Raw genomic sequence first — 14,241 nt, forward strand, 5'->3', positions numbered from 1 at the left:
CGGGGAAGGGTTATCAGCCAATCAGAGCTGAACCTGGAGCCGAACGGCGGCTCAAAGCGTTACTGAGCAGGCGCATAGCCAACACCAGGTAGAGCTCATCTGCATACGGAGGCGGGGCTTGAGGGAAGAGGCAGAGCGCTGGAAGAGATCCACAACCAGTCAGAGCCTCCCAACTTTAACCCCTCCCACTCGCTCAACCCACCGAGGAAACGGCTGCGGTCGGGACTGGCTGATTGGGTAAGAGCCAGCCCGTCGTTCTGTCAGGATTGGTTCAATGATTCTTTTCGAAGTTCGCAGCATCCAATCGAAAGGCCGGGGACGGAACCAAACGGCTAACTAGATAATTCCTCCGCGAGGCTCTCACGGAAAATAGTTCCCGGGGACGCAGGTCAGTAGTGGAGCTCTCTGGACAGTGTGTCAACTGCGGCTAGCGGTGGTGTTTCTCGGAGCCCACGAAGCCACTCCTGTTCCTGGGAAGGCGAGGTAGAGGTCTGGGAGAGTTCGGTGCGCGCGCGCACACGTGCGAGTGGCGTGGGCGTAGAGATTCTCAGAGTAACGCCGGGACGCCGAGGAGGCGGGGCCGGCGATTTGAATCGGGCGGCGGGCCGCGGCCGGGCGGAGGGGAGGGTATAGGTAACGCCGGCTGTGGGGTCTGGGGGTCGGCGGCCGGGGACCAGGTAGCCCCCCGCGGCTGGCTTGGCGGCCGACAGTTACTTTCTCGAGCGAGCCCATCAGGACCAGAGAGCCGAAGTCTAGAAGGCAGGACAGCCACGACACTCATCGGCGGAGTGTTCAAAATAAACCCGAGGGAGGTAAGGCAAGCGGCCTGGTTGGGAGTTCCGAGACAGTAGTGGCGCAGAGCTGTTTCTTCGACGTGTTTCTCAGAAGTGTGTTCTACTGGATCACCCGCCTGCTTTTTAAAATGCAGATTTCTGGGGCCCAGCCAGACCTCCTGAATTAGAATTTCTGGGAATCCGCAAAACCGCTTCTCCAACAGGGTGCCTGGATGATTCTGATGTTCGCTAAGGTTGGAAAGCCTTGGCTTTATTGTATGGGATCTGCTTTGTTTCATCCCGAGCAGCAGTTTCCTCCATTTCTCTTTAATTTGAGCTCCAAAAGTAGTCTCTTGTCATCCGTTTTCGTGCCAGTATAGGTTGTATTAGAATTCAGTCTTGAAAGAGGATCTCGATCAAATCACATTAATTTTGGAGGTGGGGTTATTTTTCTTTTTTCTTTCTTCTCTCTCTTTTTTAGATGAATGATAGTTCAAAAGACAGCAAGCCCCTTGAAACCAAGGAGTCTGCTATTAATAACGCTGGTATGTAGTGACCTGTTGTTTCTTTGTGAAATTTAAGGTTTAGGTGTTTATCTTGATAATGATGTTTAGACCCTACATGTTGTCTGTTTCAGAAGATACCTCTTTCATTTGGGGAAATGGGAAGCTTGTAACTCCTCACAAGCCTGCAGCTGAAGTGACTCCTAATCGTTGCATGTCAGATGCTTTTCAGTCACCTTTGAACTTTTCCACAGTAACTGTGGAGCAATTGGGAATTACACCTGAAAGTTTTGTAAAGAACTCTTCAGGTAAGAGATGTTCTTCTTCTATTGCAGTGCCTTTAAAAGTTGAAAAATTAAACTCTATTTTGTTCACTTACCCTGTGTATCTTATTACTTTATCTAAATTGATTGACTCTCAGACTTGCTGGATCAGGGAGATCAGGGTCCCAGGGCACCCAGCATGATACTGTTCCTAAGTCACAGCTACGCTCCAGGCCCAAACTGGAAAAGGACATGTGTGCGAGTCACTCTTTGACCCGACACATGGGATACAGGAGTGTGTATGTGAAAATAGTAATACATTTTATGGTCATGTATGGTAAAAATGAGAGAAAGTTGAAGGGCAATTAAGAAAATATGACATTGAAAGACTGGGGCATACCTCTTTCAAAATCTCAAACAGAAAATTGACTCAGGCTAATCTCCCTTATGGAATAGAAATGAAATTCACCTGTGAAGTCTGATTTAGCTGAAGAAACAAATAATGGGAATGGAATTAGAGAATAGAATTTAGAAATGGAGGGTAATGGGGGACTTGAAAATCAGGGGGCCCTAGACTAGTAATACCTGATGGAGACAAGACCGAAGTGGATGCCAACCTGTGTTCCCTTCTCAAGAACATCATTCTTAGACCTTCAAAAAGCTAGACTGGTTGGAATTCAGGGTAGTGTGCTGAAGGTAGACAGGTATCTAAGAGAAACAAATTATTTTGAACAATTGAGGATGTGAGAGTGTGTGCCTGGGGGCAGATCGTCCTTGGGGATCAGAAAAAGAAATTTTGAGTCCAAAGCAATCCATTACCAACTCTGTGCAGGAAGTAAGAAACAAAAATGAGACCTGTTAATTCAAATGTATTCATGCATTTGTTCCACAACTTTTTGATAAACACCTGCTATGTGCCAAGCACCTCTCCAGGGGCATGGAATAAATCAATAGACAAAACAAAGGTAGCTACCCATCTGATAATGTGTGCACAATTTTGCCTGTACTTTTCCACTTAGATCCCTGTAAGATGCGTTCATCATATTCTCTCTCAGGCTGGTGGATCATGGGTATTCAGGGCATGATTACTGATTGCCTTGTTGTGTTCCAACTTACAAAAGAGTTTTTATTATAGGAAAGTCATCATCCTACCTTAAAAAATCCAGACGACGCTCTACAGTTGGTGTTCGGGGCTCTCCGGAAACAAACCATCTAATTCGTTTCATTGCCCAGCAGCGGAATTTAAAGAATGCTTCTTTGACCAAGAATTCCCCTTGTCAGGTATGGTTTTGTTTTTTAAGTTCCGTCATGAATTCTTCTAGGAGTATGTTTTGCTCTGTTAGAAAGCTTTTGTACAGAGTTGGTACTCTCCAGTGCACCTCATCCGTTTTGGATCTGGAGAGAGAATATTTTCTCTGTGTCTTAACAGAGATTGTGCGCTTAGTTTAAATGTTGATGTTGAGCATGGTTCTGTTAAAGGCTATGAGATCCTGGATAGAAGTGGTGTTCTGGAGGCGCTTTCTGTTTTATTTTGCACACTTTTGTCTAGTTCATGTCTGTTTTTCTCTAATGAGGTGAGGCAGTGTTTTCCGACCTTTTTCTTTTAATATTTTGTCTGTAAGTGTCTAATACTTTTGTGACTACTGTGTGTTGACATGTAGGGGCAAGAGTTCCCCGCACCCCCACCAAAATGTATTTGGGATAACCTTGTGGAAAGGAGCGAAGTGTTTGTTGATGGGGAAGTATTTAGATATTTTTGCAGATTTTTATCAGAATAATACATGCTTCTAAAAAAGTCAAATAGTACAAGACTTGCTACGAAAGACAGTCCCGGGCTTGCCCTTCTTTGGCTCGTTTGGCTCTTTTGGTATGGGCCTTCCTATTTTAAAAAGTACTTTTATTGCCACTTCTTTATTTTTCGTTTTAGACCCTGTGTATACATGAGGTTGTTTAGTGCAGTGCAGGGCTTCTCAGAAATTATCTGCAGATTCCTGGGAATACCTGAGTCCCATCCAAGAGGTCCATGAGGTCAGACTATTTGTTGAAACAGCACTAAGGTGTTATTTGCCCTTTTTCACTGTGTTGATGTTTGCACTCATGGTGTAAGAGCAGCGGTGGTTAAAACTGATGGCATCAAGCAATCATTTTACCTTCAACCCTGTTCATCGTTTACAGAAAACAATAATAAGGCCAGTTTCACTTAACATCCTTGATGAAGCAATAAAAATTATACATTTTATTAATTTTCAACCCTGGAATATTATGTGTGACGGGAAGTAGACACCAGGCATTTCCAAAGTATATACCGAAGTGTGGTGGATGTTTCCAGGAAAGTTATGGATATGACTGTTTGAGCTGTGAGTTGAACTAGCCACTTTTTCATGGAACATCGTGTTTCTTTGAAAGAATGACTGACAGACATGGTTAGTCAGACTTGGGAACGTGGCTGGCATTTTCTCAGAAATGAACAGTGAACCTGCCACTTCAAGGAAAGCCAGATATTTCTTACCAATGAAAAAAATTCGAGTTTTTGAGAGAACATCAGAATTTTGGAAAACTTGTATTCATGACTGTGATCTTACTTGACAGCTTCCCAATGGCTGCACTTTTCTGATGGATCAGTGGGGATATTAATGTGACGTTTGGATATTGCACAGTAAAATATGTTAACATTTGGAAGATACACATAGCTGAGTGAACCAGTATTTTCTACGCGACCAGTACATGCAAATTATACCCTCAAGTTGCAGGATAGGCCCATGGATTTTAACATAACAATATGAAAAGTTCATTGATAAGATTTCATATTTGACATTGCAACTGTTTAAGAAATCTTCATTGAATTTTGTGTTGCATTAAAGGATATCCACAATTCTGGAAAAGCTGTTGAAATATTCTTGATAGATATAACGAACGTGAACTAAGAGTCTTTGGTGTGCTCAATAATTCTTTAGGGTGTAAAAACTTCTTGAGAACTGTGTTAGGGTATATGGGAACATGGCCTGTGGAGCTGTATTGTCGGCGTTTGATTCTAGGCTTTATTATTAGTTAATTGTGACTTTTGGCAAATTACTTGAATTTTCTGTTCCAGTTTCCTCATGTATAAAACGGGGTGATAATGTAGCAGGGGTTTTATGAGGTTGAATAAATTAATAGATATGAAGTACTTACAACTGTGCCTGGAACATGGTATGTTTTATGCTATCATTGTTGTTATTTCTGTGAAAAATGAGGATTTTGCTCTCACATCTCCTAGCCATAGCTGTCCTGACACTTTCCTCTTCCTGCCTTCCTACCAGTACAACCAATTACAATTTGTGTTTAAATTAGGGTTTAGTATGTATTATCTAACCCTATAGATATTTTTCATGAATTGCCATATGGTGTGTTAGGGCCGTATTTCCTTTCTTGCATGATTTTTGTTTTTCCTGTGATTAATAAGTACTTTTTTTTTTTTTGGTTTAGTCTTTTAATTTATCATGATGGACTATCTTTCACTGTGCATTGTTGAGGACATTATAGTTTTGTTGAAGTTTTCTTCCTTATTTCATGGGGTCTCATTTTGCTACCTAATTATTTTAGGTTCTGGCTCATTCTCAAATCTTTCTTCAGATGCCTTGTGATTCTTGACTCTGTTCACATTTGAAGGTGCGACACTTTAAAAACTGACTGGGAGCTAACTGTGTGTGGTCTGGCTCTGTTGGCTAGTGGATTTCCATGTAGGACAACGGGGCCACTTTTTCAGTGAAGGAACTCCCAAATATTAGAATCCTGTGGGTACTTTCTCTTTGGCAGATCTGTTTTCTTTGAGGGAATTCCTGGGGATGTAAACCTGAGCCCTAGAACCGTGGAAGGCAAATGTGGAAAGTGGCTGGAGGTCATTGAGAAGACTTAGACAAACTGTTTTCAGTACAGGGCCTCCTATCCTTAGCTGTTTAGCTCTCATAGAGTCCTAAAACATAAAGGTTCCCTCCAAAACATAAAGGTTCTTTGCTATTTGTGGAGAGATCTGTGGGTTCAAGTGCTACTGATACAGCTTCAGCATTGCCCTGGACCCTTGTTTCAGACATATTGAATATCTGATGCTTTAGATAACCTGAGCCTTTCTGGGGGTCTCTAGCAAGTCTGCTTGTTTCCTGTTATCAGACCACCCTAAGGAGCCCCTGTCAGTTTCAGCTTTCTCTGGACTAAGTCGGTTTTTGTTTGGTGACATTCCATATCTGCTGTTGATTTTTCTTTTTTTTTTCTTAAGGATATACATACACATATGTACATAAACACATCCCCACACACATCATATGACTGTACTTATTAAAAGAATTACTGGAATATATAGTTGTAGTATCTAGCATTGAGATATTCAAGAATGAAAACAAGAGTAGTGGAGGAAAGATGAGGGATATATATTGCAAAATGATCACCACACATAGTTACAAATTCTTTTTTCCCTGTGATGAGAACTTTTAAGATCTACTCTTTTAGCAACTTTCAAATATGCAATACAGTATTATTAATTATAGTCACCATGCTGTACATTATTTCCATGACTTATTTATTTTATAACTGAAAGTTTATACCTCTTGACCCCCTTCACCTATTTTTTACACACTCCCAACAACCAGCCACCAATCTCTTCTCTGTATTTATGAGCTTGGTTTGACTTTTTTGTTTTCTTTTGTGTGTTTGTCTTAGATTCCACAGATAAGTGAGATCATATGGTATTTGTCTTTCTCTGATTGACTGACTTAGCGTAAGGCCCTTGAAGTCCATACGTGTTGTTGCAAATGGCAAGGTTTCATTCTTATGGCCGAATAATATTCCATTGTGTATATACCACAATTTCTTTATCCATTCATTCATCAAGCGACAATTAGGTTGTTTCCATATCTTGGCTGTTGTAAATAATACTGTGTTGAACATGGGCGTACATATATCTTTTTGAGTTACTGTTTTCCTTTGATTAAGCACCCAGAAGTAGAGTTTCTGGATCATATAGTACTTCTTAATTTTTTGAGGAACCTCCATACCGTTCTCCATAGTGGCTGCACCAATTTGCATTCTGACCAACAGTGCACAAGGGTTCCCTTTTCTCCACATCTTCACCAACACTTGTTCTCTCTTGTGTTTTCAGTAATAGCCATTCTGACAGGTATGAGGTGATATGTCATTGCGGTTTTGATTTGCATTTTCCAGCTGATTAGTAATGCTGAGCACCTTTTCATGTACCTGTTGACCATCTGTATGTCTTTGGAAAAATGCGTATTCAGATCCTCTGCCCATTTTTTAATCAGATTGATTTTCTGCTGTTGAGTTGAAGTGAGTTCTTTTTATATTTTGGACATTAACCCCTTATCAGACATATGATTTGCAAATTTGCTCCCGTTTGTGCAGAAGCTTTTTAGTTTAATATAGTCTCACTTGTTCGTTCTTGCTTTTGGTGCCTTTGCTTTTGGTGTCAAATCCAAAAAATCATCACCAAGACTTATGTCAAGTTGCTTATCACCTGTTTTCACCTAGGAGTTTTACAGTTTCAGGTCTTATGTTCAAATCTTTAATCCATTTTGTGTATGGTGTAAGATAATGGTCCAGTTTCATTCTTTTTTGTATCTGTTCAGTTTTCCCAACACCATTTATAGAAGAGACTGTCCTTTTCTCGTTGTATAGGCATACCCCCTTTTATTGTGCTTTACTTTATTGTGCTTTGCATTTCTTAAAATAAATTTATTTATTTATTTTTGGCCGCGTTGGGTCTTCGTTTCTGCGCGCGGGCTTTCTCTAGTTGGGGCAGGCGGGGGCCGCACTTCGCTGCGGTGCGTGGGCCTCTCACTGCAGCGGCCTCTCTTGTGGAGCACGGGCTCTAGGCGCACGGGCTTCAGTAGTTGTGGTCCGCAGGCTCTAGAGCGCAGGCTCAGCAGTTGTGGCACACGGGCTTAGTTACTCCATGGCATGTGGGATCTTCCCGGGCCAGGGCTCGAACCCATGTCCCCTGCATTGGCAGGCGGATTCTTAACTACTGCGCCACCAGAGAAGACCCCCTTTTTTTTTTTTTTTTTAACAAATTGAAGGTTTGTGGCTACCCTGAGTCAAGCAAGTCTACTGGCACCATTTTTCCAACAGTATTTGCTCACTTTGTATCTCTGTGTCACATTTTGGTAATTCTTGCAATATTTCAAACTTTTTCATTATTATCTTTTATTATTATATCATATCATTACTATTAAGGTGATCAGTGATATTTGATATTACCATTGTAATTATTTTAGGGCGCCACAAACTGCACCCATATAAGATGGCGAAAATTGATAAATGCTGTGTGTGTGTGTGTGTGTGTGAGTGTGTGTTCAAACTGCTCCACCAACCTGCCATTCCCCCATCTCTCTCTCTCTCTCCTTAGGCTTTCCTATTCCCTGAGAATAACACTATTGAAATTAGGCCTCTATCTGTTCAAGTGAAAGGAAGAGTTGCACATCTCTCACTTTAAATCAAAAGCAAGAAATTATTAAGCTTAGTGGGGAAGGCATGTCAAAAGCTGAGATAGGCTGAAACCTAGGCCTTTTGGCCAGTTAGCCAAGTTGTGAATGCAAAGGAAAAGCTCTCGAATGAAATTAAAAGTTCTACGCTAGTGAACACACGAATGATGAGAGAGCAAAACAGTCTTACTGCAGATATGGAGAAAGTTTTAGTGGTCTGGATAGAAGATCAAACCAGCCACAACATTCACTTAAGCCAGGGCCTAATCAAGAGTATGGCCCTAATTCTCTTCAGTTCTATGAAACCTGAGAGAGATGAGGAAACTGCAGAAGAAAAGTTTGAAACTTGCAGAGGTTGGCTCATGAGGTTTAAGGAAAGAAGCCGTCTCCATAACATAAAAGCAAGGTGAAGCAGCAAATTATCCAGGGGATAGATCTAGCTAAGATAATTAATGAAAGTGGCTACACTAAACAACAGATTTTCAATATAGATGAAATAGCTTTACATTGGGAAAAGATGCCATCTAGGGCTTCCATAACTAAAGAGTAGAACTCAATGCCTGGCTTCAAAGCTTCAAGGACGGGCTGACTCTCTTGTTAAGGGCTAATGCTGCTGCTGGTGACTTGAAGTTGAATTCAAAGTTTATTTACCATTCTGAAAAGCCTAGGGCCCTTAAGAGTTTTGCTAAATCTATTCTGCCTGTGCTCTAAAAATGGAACAACAAAGCCTGGATGATAGCATATCTGATTACAGTATGGTTTACGGAATATTTTAAGCCCTCTATTGAGACCTACTGCTCAGTGAAAAGATTCCTTTCAAAATATTACTGCTCATTGACAGTGCACTTGGTCACCCAACAGCTTTGATGGAGATGTACAATGTGATTCACGTTGTTTTCATGCGTGCTAACACATCTATTCTGCAGCCCATGGATCAAGGAATAATTTTGATTTTCAAGTCTTATTATTTAAGATAAACATTTTGTAAGCCTATAGCTGTCATATATGGTGGTTCCTCTGGATCTGGGCAGAGTAAATTGAAAACATTCTGGAAAGGATTCATCGTTCTAGATGCCATTAAGGACATTCATGATTCACGGAAAGGGATCAGAGATCAAAATATCAACATTAATAAGAGTTTGGAAGAAGTTGATTCCAACCCTCGTGGATGACTTTGTGGGACCCAAGACTTTGAGGGGTTCAAGGAAGTAACTGCAGATGTGGTAGAAATAGAGAATTAGAAGTGGAGCCTGAAGATGTGACTGAATTGCTGCCATCTTATGATAAAACTTTTAAATGGATGAGGAGTTGCTTCTTATGGATGAGCAAAGAAAGTTCCTTGAGATGAAATCTATTCCTGGTAAAGATGCTTTGAAGACTGTTGAAATGATGACAAAGGATTTAGAATATTACATAAACATAGTTGATAAATCAGCTGCAGGGTTTGAGAGGATTGGCTCTAATTCTGAAAGAAGTTCTCCTGTGGGTAAAATGGTGTCAGACAGCATTGCATGCTACAGAGAAATCGTTTGTGAAAGAAAGTCAATCTATGTGGCAAACTTCATTGTTGTCTTATTTTAGGAAATTGCCACAGACACTCCAACTTTGAGCGGCCACCACTCTGATCAGTCTTTGAGGCAAGACCCTCCACCAGCAAAAAGATTGCTGCTCACTGAAGGCTCAGATGATGGTTAGCATTTTTTAGCAATAAGGTTTTTTAATTAAGATATGTACGCTGTTAGACATAATGCTGTTGTGCACTTAATAGAACACAGTATGGTGTGAACATAACTTGTATATGCACCGGGAAACCGAAACATTTGTGACTTGCTTTACTGTAATATTCACTTTATTGTGGTGACCTGGAACCTAACCCACAGTATCTCCAAGTTATGCCTGTAGATTCTTGGTTCCTTTGTTGTAAATTAATGGAGCATATATGGGTTGGCTTTTTTCTGGGCTCCCTATTCTCTTCCATTGACCTATGCATCTTTTTCTGTTTTGATTACTATAGTATTATAGTTTGAAATCGGGGTGCATGATGCCTCCGGCTTTGTTGTTCTTTCTCAAAATTGCTTTGGCTATTCAGGGCCTTTTGTGGTTCCATACAAGCTTTAGGATTGTTTGTTTCATTTCTGTGATAAATACTGTTGGAATTTAGACAGGGATTGCAGTGGATCTGTAGATTGCTTTGGGTAGTATGGACATTTTAACAATATTATTTCTTCCAGTCCATGAGCACAAAATATCTTTCCATTTATTTGTGTCTTTTTCAGTTCCTTTCATCAGTGTCTTATAGTTTTCAGGATGCACGTCTTTCAGTTCCTTGGTTAAACTTATTCCTAAGTTTTTTATTCTTTTTGATGAAGTTGTAAATGGGATTGTTCTCTTAATTTCTCTTTCTGATAATTATTTGGGTGTAGAAACACAACATTTTTGTATGCTTATTTTGTATTATGCAATTTTACTGAATTTGTTTATTCTAGCAGTTTTTTGGTGTAGTCGTTTTCTATATATAATATGTATCTGCAAATAGTGACAGTTTTACTTTTCCCTTTCCAGTTTGCATGCCTTTTCTTTTCTTTTTCTTTCTTTCTTTCTTCCTTTTTTTTTTTTGCCTAATTGCTACTTCTTGATCTTTAAGTGTTATGGCATTAGTTATTGACTTCCCATTGTGTTCAGTGGAAAGTTAGCCCTCTTTCTTCCTCATACCTTTTATCGTAAATGTATGTATGCACTTCCCATCCTCTATAAGTTCCCAATAGATTGGTTACATCAGTATTCGAATGTTTACATCATTATGACCATGTTTGTTATTCTGACCTGTTTTTCCTTATGCATTTGTCTTACTCTGTCCCTTTAACTCTTCCTAGACCCCCATGGCATCCCATTCCTATGCCTGTCCATCACAGCAAAGCTCCTTGAACAGCCATCTGTCCTGTCTTGCTCCACTTCCTTCCCTCCATTCTCTCTGCTGTAGCCACTCCAATCGGACTTTTGTTTCTACCACTCCATTGAGAAGACTTTTGTCTTTGATCACAAATGGCCCGCATCTTGGCCAAGACAAAGATTAAGTCTAAGTTTGCATCCTATGCAACCTTGCCTCAGCTTTTGACTGAGTTTAGCTACTCCCTCCTTGAAGCGCTTTCTTTGTTTCTGGGATACCACACTGACCTGATTTTCTTCCTGTGTCACTGTCATCCGTTCCTGCGTTTCATTTGCTTATTCCAGGCCTTCCAGTTTTCCCCTCACAAATGCTTGAGCTCCCCAGGGCTCTCCTCTGCCCCCTTTTCTTTGCTTTCCTTAGGTAAACTAATCCTTTGCTATGGCTTTGAACATCATCTGTAGGCTGATGACTCAAATGTCTAACAGTGGCCCAGAGTTCTGTAGAGCTCCAGACTTAGATACCCAGTTGCCTATTCACCATCTGCCTTTGGGTGTTCCAGTAAGCATTCCGAGTGTTACACGGCCACAGCCAAACTTCAGGTTTCCATCCCCCACGAGATCCTCCGGTCAACTTCCTCATCTCAGTACACGCTGCCGTCCAGTCGCTCAGGCCAACAACTTACCAATCTTCCTCGGTTCCTTCCTTTTTTTTTCCTTTTCATCTCCCACATCCAACCCATTATTACCTTTCGGCTTCATTTCAGAAACCTATCTGTAATTCCTCATGTCCCCCAGCTCCATTGCTACAACCCTAATGTGATTTCTACCTGAATCACCAGCTGCTTCTTCATAACTGGTCTCCTTATTTCCCTCCTTCCCTGGTCCGTCCACCATCCCACAGAGCAGTCAAAGAGATACTTTTAAAGAATGAATCAGATCATTCACTCTGCCTCTTAAAACCTTCCCGTGGCTTCCTGTTATGCCGTGAATTAAACTCAAACCCCATCTTGAAGCCTTGAGTGCCCTCCCCGATCTGAGCCCTGCCTATCCCTATTCTCAGCTCGCCATCTCCTGCTGTTTTCTGGGCACGCGGGCCTTCTTCCTGCTGCATCCTCCTTCCATCTCAGGGCCTTTGCTCTTATTCCGGCTTGTTCTTGCAGAATGCCTTCCTCCCCCAGTATCTTCCCTTAACTACCACTTTCTGTTTCAGTTCCAACTCAGATGTTACTCCTGACAGAGCGCTGTCCTGACTCAAGTAAAGCAGCACTGTTATTACTAAATCACACTCTTTTTTTGCAGTACGCGGGATCACCCCTTTTTTTTTTTTTTTTGCCACACTCCTTTTTTACCTTCTCAGTGGCACCTCTTGTACCTGAAACTATATTAATATGTTTTCAGAGTTTCACTCTAGAATGTAATTTCCCCCTGTATCCTGAGCCCCTTGAATAGTTTCTGGTACGTGGAAAGAATGTTGACTGACCGATATAATTCCTAAGACAAAAGCATCAAAAATGCAGTACGTTTTTGAATGCTTCCTTTACTTTTTGTATATGAACATTGTTCTCTTTCTCCGTCAGGAAACAGAGAAACAACAATTTTTAAAATAAATTTATTTATTTATTTATTTTTGGCTGTGTTGGGTCTTTGTTTCTGTGCGAGGGCTTTTTCTCTAGTTGCAGCGAGCCGGGGCCACTCTTCATCGCGGTGCGCGGGCCTCTCTTGTTGAGGAGCACAGGCTCCAGACGTGTAGGCTCAGTAGTTGTGTCTCACGGGTCTAGTTGCTCCGCGGCATGTGGGATCCTCCCAGACCAGGGCTCGAACCCGTGTCCCCTGCATTAGCAGGCAGATTCTCAACCACTGCACCACCAGGGAAGCCCAGAAACAATTTTGACTGGGGAACCTTTAATTTGTTTAAAGCAGTATTTCAAAATGCTCCAAATTCCTAGCACATTAAACCTAACCCTCCCGTGTTCAAATATAAGTACAAAAAATGTACATTCTACGTAAATTGTATGACTTTGGGATAAACCCTTTCTTTCTCTATATCTCAGTTAGGTAAGAGTTGACCACCAGCTTTTTATAAACGTTATGTGCCGTTTATGTCGTAAAGGTTTATATCATCAATGATATTTGAATTTTAAATGTTGTGTTATTATGCAACAGAGTTTGCTTTATGAAGGTATTTAACTGGGAATAGAATCCAGTGTGTGAGCAGATTCACCATCAAACATGGCTTCAAGATTTTAACTGATTTTTCTCCATATGATATTCTAAAGGGAGGTAATTTTTTTACTTTACTTTCGCCTCTTAGCATAATTTTTTTAATTGGTATAAGCTCCAAATCAGTGGAAATATGTTAGTCTAAATAATAAAGGGGGAAAAAAAATCCTAGAGAACCTAACCAGTAATTTATTTTACAGGTGGCAGAACTATTAAATTGTATATTGCTTACACTTGTCTGGCACTTCTGTCCCTGCTAATACCAATTTAATTTGACCACTCTTTGGTTGAAATCCTGTTAGCAGGGTTTCCAGAGAGCTCCTGTGCTTAGACCATTTTTTTAACTATTTGACTTTGTAGTTTCAGTGAATGGCTAGCTTTTAGCTCTAAGGAAGTAAGCTCCCATGACATCAGGAAGATTTAGCTGGGGGGTGCCAGAGGGGAGAGGGTATATGTGCGTGGGTGTCAAAGCTACTTCAGAACATCTGTATATTGTTCTGGCCCCTGGGGAGAGGGTGTGTCTGGATGGAAATGAATAGAGACTAGGTTGGATGGAACTAGTTATGCTGAGACCTACATGTGACAAAGGTGCCATGCAGATCATTTTCTAAGGATATTTTTGGAAAACTTTGGTAAAATTTCCAAATAGACAAGTTCTTCCTATTCCTTCTTCCTTAGCCCTGTCTCCAGGATTTGATGCTTTCTTGTGATCTCCGTATAGTCTGTCTCTCTCTCTCTCTTTTTTTCTTTTGTTGTTCTTATTGGGTAAACTCTTTGCTAACTGTACAGACATAAAATTCTTACTGCTGATTTTAATTTTTATTTTGTATACAATTTTTAAAGGTTACACTTCATTTAGTTATTACAAAATATTGGCTATATTCCCTGTTTTGTTCAATACATCCTTGTAACGTGTCTTACATCCAATAGTTTGTACCTCCTATTCCCCCACCCCTATATTGCCGCACCCCAGCCCTGTAACAGCTAGTTTGTTCTCTATATCTGTGAGTCTGTTTCTTTTGTGTTAGACATTCACTAGTTTATTGTGTTTTTTAGATTCCACATATAAGTGATATTATACAGTATTTGTCTTTCTCTGTCTGACTTATTTCACTTAGCATAATGC

At 40.8% G+C, this 14,241-nt stretch overlaps 1 protein-coding gene across 8 annotated transcripts in view; it reads left to right on the forward strand.

Annotated features, from left to right (window-relative positions):
* The first annotated feature begins 663 nt into the window (after positions 1 to 663).
* CDCA2 (cell division cycle associated 2) overlaps positions 664 to 14,241 on the forward strand; it is a 49,900-nt gene continuing 36,322 nt past the window's right edge. For 6 of the 8 annotated variants that reach the window (XM_060013577.1, XM_060013579.1, XM_060013582.1 and 3 more), the window contains exons 1-4: positions 664 to 812; positions 1,255 to 1,318; positions 1,411 to 1,584; positions 2,675 to 2,820. In XM_060013577.1, coding sequence (XP_059869560.1) covers positions 1,255 to 1,318; positions 1,411 to 1,584; positions 2,675 to 2,820 — 384 coding nt within the window. In that variant the 5' untranslated portion in view covers positions 664 to 812. Of the gene's footprint in view, positions 813 to 873; positions 1,028 to 1,254; positions 1,319 to 1,387; positions 1,585 to 2,674; positions 2,821 to 14,241 lie in introns of those variants that run through there. The other 2 variants (XM_060013578.1, XM_060013580.1) reach the window with 2 other exon arrangements.

The sequence above is a fragment of the Delphinus delphis genome, chromosome 6, assembly GCF_949987515.2.
Source record: "Delphinus delphis chromosome 6, mDelDel1.2, whole genome shotgun sequence".
Taxonomy (NCBI): Eukaryota; Metazoa; Chordata; class Mammalia; order Artiodactyla; family Delphinidae; genus Delphinus; species Delphinus delphis.